This window comes from Pan troglodytes, chromosome 5, assembly GCF_028858775.2.
Source record: "Pan troglodytes isolate AG18354 chromosome 5, NHGRI_mPanTro3-v2.0_pri, whole genome shotgun sequence".
Taxonomy (NCBI): Eukaryota; Metazoa; Chordata; class Mammalia; order Primates; family Hominidae; genus Pan; species Pan troglodytes.
Window position 1 is genome coordinate 130,710,566 of NC_072403.2, and position 16,303 is coordinate 130,726,868.

General features: G+C 40.4%; 1 protein-coding gene across 5 annotated transcripts in view; it reads right to left on the reverse strand.

Annotated features, from left to right (window-relative positions):
• Positions 1-374: 374 nt before the first annotated feature.
• Positions 375-16,303, reverse strand: part of MCM9 (minichromosome maintenance 9 homologous recombination repair factor) — a 121,510-nt gene continuing 105,581 nt past the window's right edge. For 3 of the 5 annotated variants that reach the window (XM_518716.8, XM_009451905.5, XM_063813393.1), the window contains 5 exons: positions 15,981-16,183; positions 14,852-15,055; positions 13,707-13,789; positions 13,072-13,217; positions 375-3,212 (listed from right to left, as the gene is read on the reverse strand). In XM_518716.8, the coding sequence (XP_518716.3) occupies positions 1,742-3,212; positions 13,072-13,217; positions 13,707-13,789; positions 14,852-15,055; positions 15,981-16,183 (2,107 nt within the window). In that variant the 3' untranslated portion in view covers positions 375-1,741. The remainder of the gene's footprint in view (positions 3,213-13,071; positions 13,218-13,706; positions 13,790-14,851; positions 15,056-15,980; positions 16,184-16,303) is intronic. The other 2 variants (XM_063813397.1, XM_063813396.1) reach the window with 1 other exon arrangement.

Consider the following 16,303-nt stretch of genomic DNA (forward strand, 5'->3'; position numbering starts at 1 on the left):
GAAATGGACTTTAAAATTTACCATTAAAAAAAGTCAGCTCCACACTGTGGCTTAGGTTTGAGTCATCCTCATCTAAATAATCAGACCACGCCCAGATCAAGATTCAGCTGGTCAAAAACCCACTTCCATTCCTTTTCCTTTAGTTCTGGTAAGAACACTGAAACCCAGGAAAGCAATAAAACTGAAAGACTAGGAATATATTAAGAATCATAGTATACTGGTAAATTATTAAACAGGTACAGAAATAATAAATTTTATAATCATTGTTTATACGTGTCTTTTATCAGCTGTTTAAGGTGTTTCAAACTTCAGAGAATGGTACTCATTATGGCCAATCATTTCAAGACTCAGCCACACTAAATTTGTACTCACAGTTTAAATTTTTTCAGAAAATTTTATTAGTGAATTTTAGAACGTTTAAATGCTTAAGAAAAATTGGATTTTCTAAATTTGTTTTCAATGCGTGAATTGAATGAAGTGAAAATTAAACAAAATACATATAGTTTTGAGTATTCTATGTCCAAAAGTCCCTCTGACAATTAAACAATCAGTTTACAAATTCACACTTCAGAAGAGAAAGTCCATAATTATTGAATCCTAATAACCCTTATTAGAATCCAAAGGAATAAGTGATTTTAAAAGCACATAGAAAGACAAAGCTTGAGGTTATCTATTCTTACCAAAAACAGTACATAATTTCCTTGGTTTTAAAGACAAGTGAATCACAACTTAGTAGCAATCACATTTCCATATTAACCAGCTGGGTAGATGAGACATGATGTTTGATTGAGACTACCACATACTCTCTCTTCTTTATTTTATTTTTAGAGACAGGATCTCGCTCTGTCACCCAGGCTGGAATACAGTGGTGTGACCACAGCTCACTGTAACCCCGAACTCCTGGGCTTAAGCAATCATCCTGCCTCAGCCTCCCCGAGTAGCTAGGACTACAGGAGTGAGTCACTGTGACTGGCTCATACTCTCTCTTCTTCTAATCACAGTATTTTACTTGGTTGAAGGTAGGTCCCCAAGAGAAAAAAGAATCTGAAGTACAAAATGTTGGCTCAAGAAAGAAAGGACAACTCAGAAGGTCAGTACTTCAGAAAGGTACTGTTTGACCAGCGGCCAGATCTCTAAGAACATCATGGAATTGTAAGGATACCTCTCAAAGAAAGAAAAGCATTAGTCACATTTAACCTGATCCACACAAATCAATACAAAAATAATACTAGAAAAATAGTCTGATTTTGGCAAATCATCCAAGTGATTATATTCACTGTACTTAGCCCATTCCAGGTGAAAATACAAAAAAAAAAAAAAAAAAAGTAGAAAAGAGTTCATCTGCCTTGTTAGATTTATGACTGCTACCTTCTTGGCATTTGTTCCTGAGTGAATGAAAGAAGAAATTAATCTAGGGAAGAACCTCTCCCCCTTAAAAACAAAACAAAACAAAAAACAGAAACAGCTTCAGGAACAGGAATACAAGTACTCCATTTGTAAAATTAAGCACAACATAATTAATTCAGCTCAGCTGCTGGTATCACACTGACCTCAACTGATTATACAACTTGTTAAGTCATGAAGATTAACCTGAAATTAGAAAGCCTTAAGGGGGAGCCAGTATTCAGAGTGATCCTCAATATGGCCAATTGTTCTATACATTTATAAATACCATATTGATATCCTGAAGGTCCTCTGTGGAGTTGGAGAAGGTGAGATTTGACCAGAAAGCTTTTCCCAATTATGACTTTTTTCTCATCTCTTCATCCCAGTCACAATCAAATGCTTCATCACCTAGTTCTGGTAAAGTGAAGAGGGATTCTTTGGAAACAATCAGTTTCTCGGTGGACCCACGGAGCTGAAAAGATTTCCTTTTACTGACACGCATTGGAGCTGTGGTTGTAGGAGGGGAGCTTGGGCCTCTCTCACCTCGGTTCTTCCTTTCAGGAGGAGGGGATTTTGATTTGGATTCCGATGGGGGAGTAAAGCAGAAGTTTGCCAATCTGGCTAATGTGCAGGCATGAACCTTGCCGCTTTTATTACTGCCTGAAACCTCTTCCTTTTTGTCTCCCTCACAAGTAAGATGAGCACACCCAGTCTCGTTCCCAAGCTCTAATTCAGGCTGAATAATCCTCTTCTCAGGGGCACACATCACCTTCTCTCTTGGTCCGTGTTTCTCTGGTGGCTGCTGCGACATCTCCTTTGTCTCACCCTGTGGCTGACTGGAGATCTGGTTTCCTGGGGCAGATGTCAACTTTTCTGGATGCCTCACCGGCAAGGCTGCGTCTCTTCTTATTCTACGCTGGGAAATTTTAGGACTATGATCTGCTATTTTAGTTGCGCCAGGTGACACATGGCTGTGATCTTCAAAGGAGTGGATCAGTTTTGACTTCTGCTTGAAAGTAAATTTTGCCAGTTTGGCCACAGGGGAACCTGGAGGCTTAACATTTTCAATTGCAGGCTCTTCCACTTGCGCAAGGGATTTCGGTCTCTTTCTTTTGGGTGAGTCCAGCATTCTGTCTGGGCTATGTACAGGAGGGGACTGAGGATGGGAAGGGACTGTGCACTGTGCAGGCACCCTGGTGCTATTTCTGCACAACTTCTGGGCCCTCTCCTTGCACAGCTTCTGCAGGTTCCTGGGGACATGATGAGTCAGTACTGAGTCTGGTTTATCAGCAGAGACTGCTGCTTCAGAATCCAGTGCTAGCCTTTTTTTCTTGTTACTCTCCACATTGTCTGGCCTCCATGGAACACCTGTCTCTCCTGGTGATGGAAGCAACCCAATGTCCACTTTGCTCCTTTGGCCTGGCTCACTCTTCTCCTTACCCTGAGATGTGCTGTTAGAGATCTTCGAAGCCATATTTTCTCCAGATGTTTTGGGATGAGGAGACACAACAACAGTGTTTTTAGGTTCACTCTGATGAGTTGCCATGAAATCAAACCAATCTAAACTGTCATCTCTGTTATTTTTGTGCTGAGCTGAATGTTTCCTACTTGTTGATCTATTAGGCTCCAGATGCGGTGGGGGATCTAGAACTGGGCTTCCCTCGGGGCTGCCTCCAGGAGAGGAGATATGTGTGCTATAGTTGATTTCCTGCTGTGATGAAGTTCTGAAGTTTGATTCTTCCCCTGGACCATTTCTCAAGGATCCTGGGGTAGTCTCTACCTCCAATACCTGTGGTTGGGATTGGTGCACACTCTGATTCTGTAACCTGTAGCAGAGACAAATAAATAAAACATGTCTTGAAGGGAAGAGAATTTGTGCTAACCTATTCATTTCTTTAGTCTCTAAGATACCATCTTAAAGATTTAAGTCCCACATAATTCCAAGTTAATATCAAATACAACCTCCTAGAGCAGCAGAATGAAATAATCCTTTTTAAAATCAATATACAATTTACATACTCAGATAAACACTAATTTAACCTAAAATTGTAGTAAAATAAAGAAAATGAAATCGGAGATTTGTCTACATTTTTAGATCTCTCCAAAAGTCCAATTCATTCATTTAAGATTCTTTGAAGATCAGTGTAAAATCCTCAGCTTTATCTCTCATGTTAAATGTTCAAATACAAGACAGACCTGTTGCTACCCACACAGTAGCTGATTGCCGACCAAGTAGGTTGTTGGCTAACTTGCTTAGTAGTCAGTTTGCAGATCAAGGAACCAAAGTGAAAGACTGGGGATTATGATGTCTCACATCTCTTTACCCAGTTGAGGTACTGAGTGCATCTGAGCAGTCACCTTCCTCAGGAGTCAAGAGTCTGTGATACTTCTGTACTGGTGCTCACACTGCCGCCTCCTGTACTCCCATTCATGGCAGACCTCCCCAGGCAACTGTGACAATCTTTCCTGCAAAGCCCAGGCATGTTTAAACATATTTACTGGGCAGCTACTCTTTTATCAATTTGATACAGAATTAAAATCTATTTACTTTCTACAAATGAAAGATCTGTTCAGTGATAACCATTTTAAATGATTTTAAATCATTTTAAATATCTTGGGCATATTAGAAACTGAAATATTGCCAGAAGGACAACTTCCTTTTTTTTTTTTACTTTAAGTTCTGGGATACATTTGCAGAACATGCAGGTTTGTTACATAGGTATACATGTGCCATGGTGGTTTGCTGCACCTATCAACCCATCATTTAGGTTTTAAGCCCCACATGCATTAGGTATTTGTCCTAATGCACTCCCTCCCCTTGCACCCCATCCCCCAAAAGGCTCCAGTGTGTGACATTCTCCTCCCTGTGTCCATGTGTTCTCATTGTTCAACTCCCACTTATGAGTGAGAACATGTGGTGTTTGGTTTTCTGTTCCTGTGTTAGTTTGCTGAGAATGATGGTTTCCAGCTTCATCCATGTCCCTGCAAAGGATATGAACTCATCCTTTTTTATGTCTGCATAGTACTCCATGGTGTATATGTGCCACATTTTCTTTATCCAGTGTATCATTGATGGGCACTTGGGTTGGTTCCAAGTCTTTGCTATTGTAAATAGAGCTGCAATAAACATATGTGTGCATGTGTCTTTATAGTAGAATGATTTATAATCCTTTGGGTGTATACCCAGTAATGGGATTGCTGGTTCAAACGGTATTTCTGGTTCTAGATCCTTGAGGAATCGCCACACTGTCTTCCACAATGGCTGAACTAATTTACACTCCCACCAACAATGTAGAAGCATTCCTATTTCTCCACAGCCTAGCCACCATCTGTTGTTTTCTGACTTTCTAATGATCACCATTCTAACTGGTGTAAGAGGGTATCTCATTGTGGTTTTGATTTGCATTTCTTTAATGACCAGTGATGATGAGCTTTTTTTCATGTTTGTTGGCTGCATGAATGTCTTCTTCTGGGAAGTGTCTGTTCATATCCTTCACCCAGTTTTGATGGCTTTTTTTCTTGTATATTTGTTTAAGTTCCTTGTAGATTCTGGATATTAGCCCTTTGTCAGATGGATAGATTGTAAAAATTTTCTCACATTCTGTAAGTTGCCTGTTCACTCTGATGATAGTTTATTTGGCTGAGCCGAAGCTCTTTAGTTTAATTAGATCCCATTTGTCAATTTTAGCTTTTGTTGCAATTGCTTTTGGTATTTTAGTCATGAAGTCTTTGCCCATGCCTATGTCCTGAATGGTACTGCCTAGGTTTTCTTCTAGGGTTTTTATGGTTTTAGGTTTAAAATTCAAGTCTTTAATCCAACTTGAGTTAATTTTTGTATAAGGTGTAAGGAGCGGGTCCAGTTTCTGTTTTCTGCATATGGCTAACCAGTTTTCCCAGCATCATTTATTAAGTAGGGAATCCTTTCCCCCTTGCTTATTTTTGTGAGGTTTGTGGAAGATCAGATGGTTGTAGATGTGTGGTGTTATTTCTGAGGCCTCTGTTCTGTTTCATTGGTCTATATATCTGTTTTGGTACCAGTACCATGCTGTTTTGGTTACTGTAGCCTGCAGTATAGTTTGAAGTCAGGTAGCGTGATGCCTCCAGCTTTGTTCTTTTTGCTTAGGATTATCATGGCTATACGGGCTCTATTTTGGTTCCATATGAAATTTAAAGTAGTTTTTCCTAGTTCTGTGCAGAAAGTCAACGGTAGCTTGATGGGAATAGCATTGAATCTATAAATTACTTTAAGCAGTATAGCTATTTTCACAATATTGATTCACCCTATCCATGAGCATGGAATGTTTTTCCATTTGTTTATATCCTTTCTTATTTCCTTGAGCAGTGGTTTGTAGTTCTCCTTGCAGAGGTCCTTCACGTCCCATGTAAGTTGTATTCCTAGGTATTTTATTTTCTTTGTAGCAATTGTGAATGGAAGTTCACTGATGATTCAGCTCTCTGTCTATTATTGGTGTATAGAAATGCTTGTGATTGGTGCACATTGATTTTGCATCTTGAAACTTTGCTGAAGTTGTTTATCAGCTTAAGGAGTTTTGGGGTGAGACGATGGGGTTTTCTAAATATACAATCATGTCATCTGCAAACAGAGACAATTTAGCTTACTCTCTTCCTATATGAATATCCTTTATTTCTTTCTCTTCCCTGATTGCTCTGGCCAGAACTTCCAATACTATGTTGACTAGGAGTGGTGAGAGAGGGCATCCTTGTCTTGTGCCAGTTTTCAAGGGGAATGCTTCCAGCTTTTGCCCATTCAGTATGATATTGGCTGTGGGTTTGTCATAAATAGCTCTTATTATTTTGAGATACTTTCCATCAACACCTAGCTTATTGAGAGTTTTTAGCACAAAGGGGTGTTGAATTTTATTGAAGGCGTTTTCTGCATCTATTGAGATAATCATGTGGTTTTTGTCACTGGTTCTGTTTATGTGATGGATTACGTTTGTTGATTTGTGTATGTTGAACCAGCCTTGCATCCCAGAGATGAAGCTGACTTGAACATGGTGGATAAGCTTTTTGATGTGCTGCTGTATTCAGTTTGCCAGTATTTTATTGAGGATTTTCACATCAATGTTCATCAGGGATACTGGCCCGAAATTTTCTTTTTTTATTGTCTCTCTGCCAGGTTTTGGAATCAGGATGATGCTGGTCTCATAAAATGACTTAGTGGGGAGTCCCTCTTTTTCTACTGTTTGAAATAGTTTCAGAAGGAATGATACCAGCTCCTCTTTGTACCTCTGGTAGAATTTGGCTGTGAATCTGTCTGGTCCTGGACTTTTTTTGGTTGGTAGGCTATTAATTACTGCCTCACTTTCAGAACTTGTTATTGGTCTATTCAGGTATTCGACTTCTTCCTGGTTTAGTCTTGGGAGGGTGTATGTGTCCAGAAATTTATCCATTTCTTCTAGATTTTCTAATTTATCTGCATAGAGTTGTTTATAGTATTCTCTAATGGTAGTATGTATTTCTGTGGGATCAGTTGTGATATCCCCTTTATCATTTTTTATTGTGTCTATTTGATTCTTCTCTCTTTTCTGCTTCATTAGTATGGCTAGCGGTCTATTTTGTTAATCTTTTCAAAAAACCAGCTCCTGGATTCACTGATTTTTTGAAGGGTTTTTCGTGTCTCTATCTCCTTCAGTTCTGCTCTGATCTTAGTTATTTCTTGTCTTCTGCTAGCTTTTGAATTTGTTTGCTCTTGCTTCTCTAGTTCTTTTAATTGCGATGTTAGGGTGTCGATTTTAGTTCTTTCCCTCTTTCTCCTGAGGGCGTTTAGTGCTATAAATTTCCCTCTGAACACTGCTTTAGCTGTGTCCCAGAGATTCTGGTATGTTTTGTCTTTGTTTTCACTGGTTTCAAAGAACTTATTTATTTCTGCCTTAATTTCGTTATTTACCCAGTAGTCATTTGGGAGCAGGCTGTTCAGTTTCCATGTAGTTGTGCAGTTTTGAGTGAGTTTCTTAATCCTGAGTTCTAATTTGATTGCACTGTGGTCTGAGAGACTGTTTGTGATGATTTCCATTCTTTTGCATTTCCTGAGGGGTGTTTTACTTCCAATTATGTGGTCAATTTTAGAATAAGTGCTATGTGGTGCTGAGAAGAATGTATATTCTGTTCATTTGGGGTAGAGAGTTCTGTAGATGTCTATTAGGTCCACTTTGTCTACAGCTGAGTTCAAGTCCTGAATATCCTTGTAAATTTTCTGCCTCATGGATCCATCTAATACTGACAGTGGGGAGTTAAAGTCTCCCACTATTATTGTGTGGGAGTCTAAGTTTCTTTGAAGGTCTCTAAGAACTTCTTTTATGAATCTGGGTGCTCCTGTATTGGGTGCATATATATTTAGGATAGTTAGCTCTTCTTGTTGCATTGATCCCTTTACCATTATGTAGTACCCTTCTTTGTCTTTTTTGATCTTTGTTGCTTTAAAGTCTGTTTTATCAGAGACTAGGATTGCAACCCCTGCTTTTTTTTTTGCTTTCCATTTGCTTGGTAAATATTTCTCCATCCTTTTATTTTGAGCCTATGTGTGTCTTTGCATGTAAGATGGGTCTCCTGAATACAGCACACTGATGGGTCTTGACTCTTTATCCAATTTGCCAGTCTGTGTCTTTTAATTGGAGCATTTAGCCCATTTACATTTAAGGTTAATATTGTTATGTATGAAGTTGATCCTGTTATCATGATGCTATCTGGTCAATTTGCACATTAGTTGATGCAGTTTCTTCATAGCATCAATGGTCTTTACAATTTGGTATGTTTTTGTAGTGGCTGGTACCGGTTTTTCCTTTCCATATTTAGTGCTTCCTTCAGGAGCTCTTATAAGGTAGGCCTGCTGGTTACAAAATACTTCAGCATTTGCATGTCTGTAAAGGATTTTATTTCTCCTTCACTTATGAAGCTTAGTTTGGCTGGATGTGAAATTCTGGGTTGAAAATTCTTTTTAAGAATTTTGAATATTGGCCCCCACTCTCTTCTGGCTTGTAGGGTTTCTGCAGAGAGATCTGTGGTTAGTCTGATGGGCTTCCCTTTGTAGGTAACCTGACCTTTCTCTCTGGCTGCCCTTAACATTTTTTCCTTCATTTCAACCTTGGTGAATCAGATGAGTATATGTCTTGGAGTTGCCCTTCTTGAAGAGTATCTTAGTGGTGTTCTCTGTATTTCCTGAATTTGAATGTTGGCTTGTGTTGCTAAGTTGGGGAAGTTCTCCTGGAAAATATCCAAGTGTGTTTTCCAACTTGGTTCCATTCTCCCCATCATTTTCAGGTATACCAATCAATCTTAGGTATGGTCTTTTCACACAGTCCCATATTTCTTGGAGGTTTAATTCATTCCTTTTCATTCTTTTTTCTTTTCCTAATCTTGTCTTCATGCCTTATTTCAGTAAGTTGATCTTCAATCTCTGATATCCTTTCTCCTGCTTGATCGATTTGAGTACTGATACTTGTGTATGCTTCATGAAGTTCTCGTGCTGTGTTTTTCAGCTCCATCAGGTCATTTACGCTTCTTTCTAAACTGGTTATTCCAGTTAGCAGTTCCTGTAATCTTTTATCAAGGTTCTTAGCATCCTTGCATTGGGTTAGAACATGCTCCTTTAGCTTGGAGGAGTTTGTTATTACCCACCTTCTGAAGCCTACTTCTGTCAATTCGTCAATCTCATTCTCTGTCCAGTTTTGTGCCCTTGCTGGAGGGGAGTTGCAATCATTTGAAGAGGCATTCTGGTTTTTGGAATTTTCAGCATTTTTGCGCTGGTTTTTCCTCATCTTTGTGCATTTATCTACCTTTGATCTTTGAGCTGATGACCTTAGGATGGGGTTTTTGTGTGGGGGCCCTTTTTGTTGATGTTGTTGTTTTTGCTTTCTGTTTGCTAGTTTTTCTTCTAATAGGCCCCTCTTCCACAAGTCTGCTGCAGTTTGCTAGAGGTCCACTCCAGACCCTGTTTGCCTGGGGTATCACCAGTGGAGGGTGCAGAACAGCAAAGATTGCTGCCTGCGCCTTCCTCTGGAAGCTTTGTCCCAGAGGGGCACCAGCCTGATGCCAGCAGAGCTCTCCTATATGAGGTGTCTGCTGAACTCTGCTGGGCGGTCTCTCTCAGTCAGGAGGCACAGGGGTCAGGGACCAACCTGAGGAAGCAGTCTGTCCCTTAGCAGAGTGTGCTGCTAGAATCCTCCTAGTTAGGATCAGCTGCTCTCTTCAGAGCTGGCAGGCAGGAAAGTTTTAGTCTGCTGAAGCAACACCCACAGCTTCCCCTTCCCCCAGGTGCTCTGTCCCAGGGAGTTTTATCTGCAAGCCCCTGACTGGGGCTCCTTTCTTTCAGAGATGCCCTGCCCAGTGAAGAGGAATCTAGAGAAGCTATCTGGCCACAGCCACTTTGCCACACTGTGGTGGATTCCACCCAGTCCAAACCTCCTGGCCTCCTTAGCACTGTCAGAGGAAAACCGCCTACTCAATCCTCAGTAACGGGAGATACTCCTCCCCCTACAAGCTCGATCATCCCAAGTCGACTTCAGAATGCTGTGCTGGCAGCAAGAATTTCAAGCCAGTGGTTCTTGGCTTGCTGGACTCCATGGGAGTGGGACCCACTGAGACCATTCGGCTCCCTGCCATCAGCCCCCTTTCCAGGGGAGTGAATGGTTTTGTCTCGCTGGGGTTCCAGGTGCCACTGGGGTATGAAAAAAACTCCTGAAGCTAGCTCAGTGTCTGCCCAAATTGCCACCCAGTTTTGTGCTTGAAACCCAGGGCCCTGGTGGTGTAGGCTCATGAGGGAATCTTCTGATCCGTGGATTGCAAAAACCATGGGAAAAGCGTAGTATCCAGGCCGGGTAGCACAGTCCCTCACCGCTTTCCTTGGCTGGGGGAGGGAAGTCCCCCGGGTCCTTGTAAGTCCAGGGTGAGGTGACGCCCCACCCTGCTTCTGCTCGCCCTCTGTGGGCTGCACCCACTGCCTAACCAGTAGTCCCAATGCGATGAACTGGGTACCTCAGCTGGAAATGCAGAAATCACCTGCCTTCTGCATTGGTCTTGCTGGGAGCTGCAGACCACAGCTGTTCCTATTTGGCCATCTTGCCAGATCTCATATTTTCATTTCAAATTTCCCTTTGGTCATGAGGGAGGATGACTTCCTAATAAGGATTGTAGTTCCCTAGAAGCAGGTCCTTTAGAAAGCCTTTCCTGACAACCTAGAAATGCCTTTTTCTTATAAAGTACAATATGATCCCTCTTCTACATGCTCACTTTGAAAAGATATTATACCAGAAAGCAGATGAATAAGTTATTCTAAAATTCATGTATAATCATAGAAAATATAAGGAAATACCTTATATTTAAATATATTTAAATACATTAAAATGTTAATGGTATATATCTCTGGGAAATAAGATTACATGTGATTTTTTTGTTTTCTAATTAATTCATCACTGCTACTTTTAAAAATACAAAATAAAAACATGCATTACCTTTATAATCAGAAAAAAAGCCCCCAAAATTATTGTAAACATATTGGGTTACAGTCATTCACAGTAGGTTTGAAAATATCAATAAGCAAACCCACTTTTTTTTTTTTTTTTTTTTTTTTGAGACAGAGTCTCTCTCTATCGCCCAGGCTGGAGTGCAGTGGCACGATCACGGCTCACTGCAACCTCTGCCCCCCGGGGCAAACCCATGTTCATTTTTACTAATTTGAGTTACAACCAAACAAAAAAGCAAATAGCTTTCAAAATTACTACTACCTAGCATACTTTTCAGCATCAAATTGAGGTCAGGGATACTGATAATTGTTAAAGTTCTGCAAAAATCTCCTAAAAGATGAGAATAAGTTAGGGTAGACTAAGCCCTATTATTTTAGTCTTTTTTTTTTTTTTTTTTTTTCAGATGGAGTTTCACTCAATCTTGGCTCACTGCAACCTCCACCTCTTGGGTTCAAGCAATTCTCCTGCCTCAGCCTCCCGAGTAGCTGGAATTACAGGCGCCCGCCAACACACCCAGCTAATTTTTGTATTTTTAGTAGAGACAGGGTTTCACCATGTTGGCCAGGCTGGTCTTGAACTCCTGACCTCAAGCGATCTGCCCACCTTGGCCTCATGAAGTGCTGGGATTACAGGTGTGAGCCACCGTGCCCCGCCTGCACTCTGTTTTGAGGCATGTAGAATGGCCGAGTCAGACTGTCACCAGTATAAAGCATTTTCTGGAAGTAAAGCATGATAAAACTATAAATGGTTTCATTATAATTATCTCCTTAAGGAACAGAGAACTCTTTCCAAAACAGTAAAAACTCATATGCTGGTTGGGTTTTTTCTCACTTGATAAGATTAGCTTGAGATGATTAGTTAGATTGTGTCTTGGAGGTAATTCACTTTCATTTGCATAGTACCTGGTTTTGTTGCTTTCAGGAGGATCAACACCAGAACATGCCTCTACATTATAAATAAATACCAGTAGAAAAAAACATTTTAAGGTAGAATCCTGTCTTTTAGATTGTCAAATACTCTTTCGTTTTTCCTTTCTTTCCCTCCAGGAGGGTCATTTTAAATTTGGGAAGTCTAATTGCCATCTTTCTAATTCATAACAATGATTCTGGGCTTCACTTTTTCTCCTTTCCTGAATCCAGCATATGTCAGTTTCTGGTAGCTTGGATCAGTCAAAATGAGCAGCCTCTCCAAAAGCAAAGCCAAGCCCAGGAGTGGCTTGAAAAGAATCAGCTACATCAAATCATAAACAACCCAAAGGAATAACTTTGATCTTGGCACCATGTTCTGGATCATAAAATGAGCCAGGAGACCAAAAGAAAGAGGGGCGAATTTTATACAAAGTGCAAGTTTACTGCAGTCTGGCACCTGGCTATTAGCAGGATAATGCCCATCCCCACACTTCCCCAGGAAGGCTGTGCTGAAGTTTCAAAAATTAGAAAGAGAAGGCTGCTGTGAGAAGGAAGAATTCTCAAGGATTTTTTTTTAACGTAGTCAACAGTCTCAATGTGGTCCCCAAATTCTTTGCAGCTGTTCCACTTTCTCATGTACTTCATTCACCAGACCCCGGCTTTGAGACCAACACCAGTAAGAGCTGCAGGTCAATTATTAAGCCATTCACACTGATCATGAAGACACCAAAAATGGATAAACTTGCCATTCCTCACTCCTATTTCTCAGGCTCACACGCAAAACCTAGGTTTTTAGAAGTCCACATATTTCAGGAGTATGCGAACATTAAAGTTTGGGCAAAATTTTTTTGGTAGAGTCCACATTCACACTAAGGCATGTGACACGTTTCTTCCCATGTGTCCTCCTTGTCTATTATTTGCATTTTAATGAGTCATTAGAAAGGTAAGTTTTGAAATGTTGCTTCTGTCATTGCTGAGTTGTTATCTCAGCCAACACAATGTGGAGCAAAGACAAGCTATCCCCACCGAGCCTGCCTGAATGTCTGATACCCAGAAAAGTGAACACTAAAATGCTGGTGGGGGTGGTGTTCACAGTCACTGAGTTTTGGAACAGTTGATTATACAGCAGTAGAAAACTGAAACAGTCCCCTATAGATAGTATCTGCCTGTCCTAAGAACTTACTGACCCAACACCTGATAGATAGATTTTTCCACTTAATGCACACTTGCTTTGTTTCACTAAATGCCAAACAAGGATTTCCCATTGTATGCCTTTCTGGGTTTTCATTCCTCACCTTTCAAGTCTTCTAAGCTCTTCACTCAAGAGGCTCTGCAGCTCTAGCTTTTCCAGAATAAGTTCACACTGTCTCTGGTACTGCTCTCCAGGGTTTTCAGGAAAGGAAGTGTGGAGGGCATTCACACCTCCTAGCAGTGCACCTCCCTGAAGGGGTGAGAAAATATCAGGAGAGTCACCAGGCCAGCCTGCATAGCGGTAAGTACACTCTAGGGACCAGCAATCCCCGGGGGCTAAGACCGCCCTTTACACCCCTATGCTGGGTATGAAAATCACTTGGGAGGCTTTTTCAATTTTCTATAGTTCACTCCTCCAGTTCTTGGTGGCAATCATTGCTCTAGGAAGCTATACTGTCACTGGTGGGCTATGAACATCTCTCGGGTGTGTTGAGGAAAAAAACGATCGAAGCGCACTACTTTACATCAATGGGCAAAAGCAACGCCACCCATGCAGCAAATATCTCCAGGACACTGTTTCCTCTTCATTTAATCGGTTACCTTTGGATATATTTCCAGGAATTACTAAGTCTAGAATATGAGCATTTTAATAACTTTTGATATGTTAATAAAGTGTCCTTTTTTTAAAAAAAGAAAGTTTGTAATTAGGATAAAGATTAGGTACACAAAATATCCTTACCTGCATTGAGGACTCCATGACTGACACCACCGTAATAGCGTCTTCCAGAGTTACAGTATCACGAAACATCAGGCGAGCATGAGCTAAGAAAACAAAACACATTTGTTTTTTAGGAATATTTGAGGTGAGAAATGTAATTCTCTAACCTCCCCCTCCTCAGCATTTGTATTTTATGAATGAGTTATTAATAACAACATAATTTTACTAGAACAAGCACAAAAGTCAACATTCAACTAGCTTTAAGGTTGTTTCTATAATGAGCCTAATCCTTCTGTGTAGCCCACACAATCTTGTATATTTATATGAAAAAGTACTCTGGGCTCTAGCAAAGAAACGGGCTATATAAACATACATTTAATATTCAGCAACTTTAGTCCTCACTTTCTAGTCTTTTATAAAACTACACAAAATTAAAACTCATTTTTCATTTCTGGCACTCCTCTTTATAATCTATGAGCTTTTCAAAGCTACCAAACAAGCAATTCTAAATTCTGAGTATTTCTTGCCCTAATATTAGCTATAAATCCTTGAAAAAAGAAAGTCCATTTGTTTTACAGTATTTTTTATTAAGCTTGTATTATTTTATTTTATTATTCAGTTCATGTGAATTCTTTTTTTAGATTTAAACAAAAGCTAAAATGTAAAAGCCAATGTTAGAAGAAAAGAATTAAGATACATGTTAGCTATATGTATATATGTAATGGGGCAGGGCATGGCATTGTCAAGTTGGTTGTTATAATGACAGGGATGGACTGCAACTGGCAATTAATGAGCAAGAACTGGTGATGCTATATGGGAAACAACTCCAAACAAGAAACTGTCCCACTCAAAATGCTAACAGAGCTACCATTGAGAAACAAAATATCAGAAGTAAGGCTTTCTAAGTGAATGGTATATTAAGTTCTAGGAGGTCCCGAGATGGCACAAAGATTCCTCTTTCTTAATGACACCACATTCCAGTCAATACTCATCATCTGTCCTCAGAGGAGCAGAGATCTTCTGGCTCAGAGCCTTTATTTTTAAGTGACTATGAGCACCTTAGAGTGGGAGTTATTCTCATTCAACTTTGAATCCATGGTGCCAAGCCCCATGCCTTGCACACACGCAGCATTCAATACAAGCATCATTCGCTGAATGAAATAGACCTTCTGCTAATCGTATCAAGCTTTCCAACAGCCGAATGGTGGTCCGGGCAGCGTTCCGGGAATCACTCTGCCTTTGCATCTGGTAGTACCGGAGAAGAACTTGATTGCCCACATCAGACAGTGTGGGCTGCAGATTCCTTATGAGGCAGAAATAGGTTTTCATCTTTTCCATGCTCCAGAGCTTCTCTGATTTGCTTGGGTAACCTGTATGTATCAGGTGTTGGGTCAGTAAGTTCTTAGGACAGGCAAACATCTCATTTTAAGGATTTTTATAAAGTTCTGGTACTCATTTGTTAAAAGATAACCTTCATGTTTTGTGGTTATTGAAATCTAGACTTGTTGTCTGCATAGCATACAATCAGCAGTCTTATGATCTAAGCTTAATAAAGGTAAGCTTCCTGCCTTTATTAAAAATTATTCAGAATAATTCTGGTCTGCCCAGTAATCAATAATATTCAAGTACATCTATTTTTTTTTTTTTTTGAGATGGAGTCTTGCTCTGTCACCCAGGCTGGAGCGCAGTGGCACGATCTCTGTTCACTGCAACCTCCACCTCCTGGGATCAAGCAATTCTCCTGCCTCAGCCTCTGCAGCAGCTGGGATTACAGGTGTGCATCACCATGCCCAGCTGATTTTTGTATTTTAATAGCGACGGGGTTTCATCATGTTGGCTAGGCTGGTCTTGAACTCCTGACCTCAGGTGATCCACCTGTCTCAGCCTCCCAAAGTGCTGGGATTACAGGCGTGAGCCACCATGCCCGGCCTGAGTAAATCTGATTTAAAGAGAAGCCTACATTTAGAGATTTGTTTCACAATTCACTCTGGTTTTACGTGCAAGAGGTGAGCGTTAATTCTGTATCATAAGGTTGTCCCCTTTCATCATAAGGCATATATTTATAACAACTTTAGTCTCATTAGTGGCAGGTAGAGAAAGGCCCTTTTCCTTCAACTCAGTATTCTGAGGCCCCGTAAGTGGCTCCTCTCACTGCTTTCTGTCTAAGCTTTTCTCTATTGCCTGGTACTATATAGCCTATCTTGGGTATTTATTTAATTTTCTTGAAAGGGAATTTCTTTTAGTTACAGCTAATCTCTCTTTGTTATTTTGAATGCTTTGTTTGTCTTCACATACCTTTATTTTCCAAGATAAAGGAGGAAATGATACGATCCCAGTCTTCATTCTTGGTATCAAGCAAAACCAGGATCAGGTCAAATCGACTTAAGAGTGGGCTGCCGAGGGCAATGTTCACAGACACCGACTCCTGGGGGTCGTACTGGCCTTTGGGGTTCGTTGCTGCCAGGATGGTGGTCCTTGTGTTCAGCTTGCACACGAGGCTGCCAGGAGAGACAGTACAATTCACTGATTGTGAGGTTCAGATAAAATGCAAGATTACAGCTGTTAATAAAATGAGGCTGCTCTTGCACCTTGAAAATCTATGAACTCCTATGAAAGAA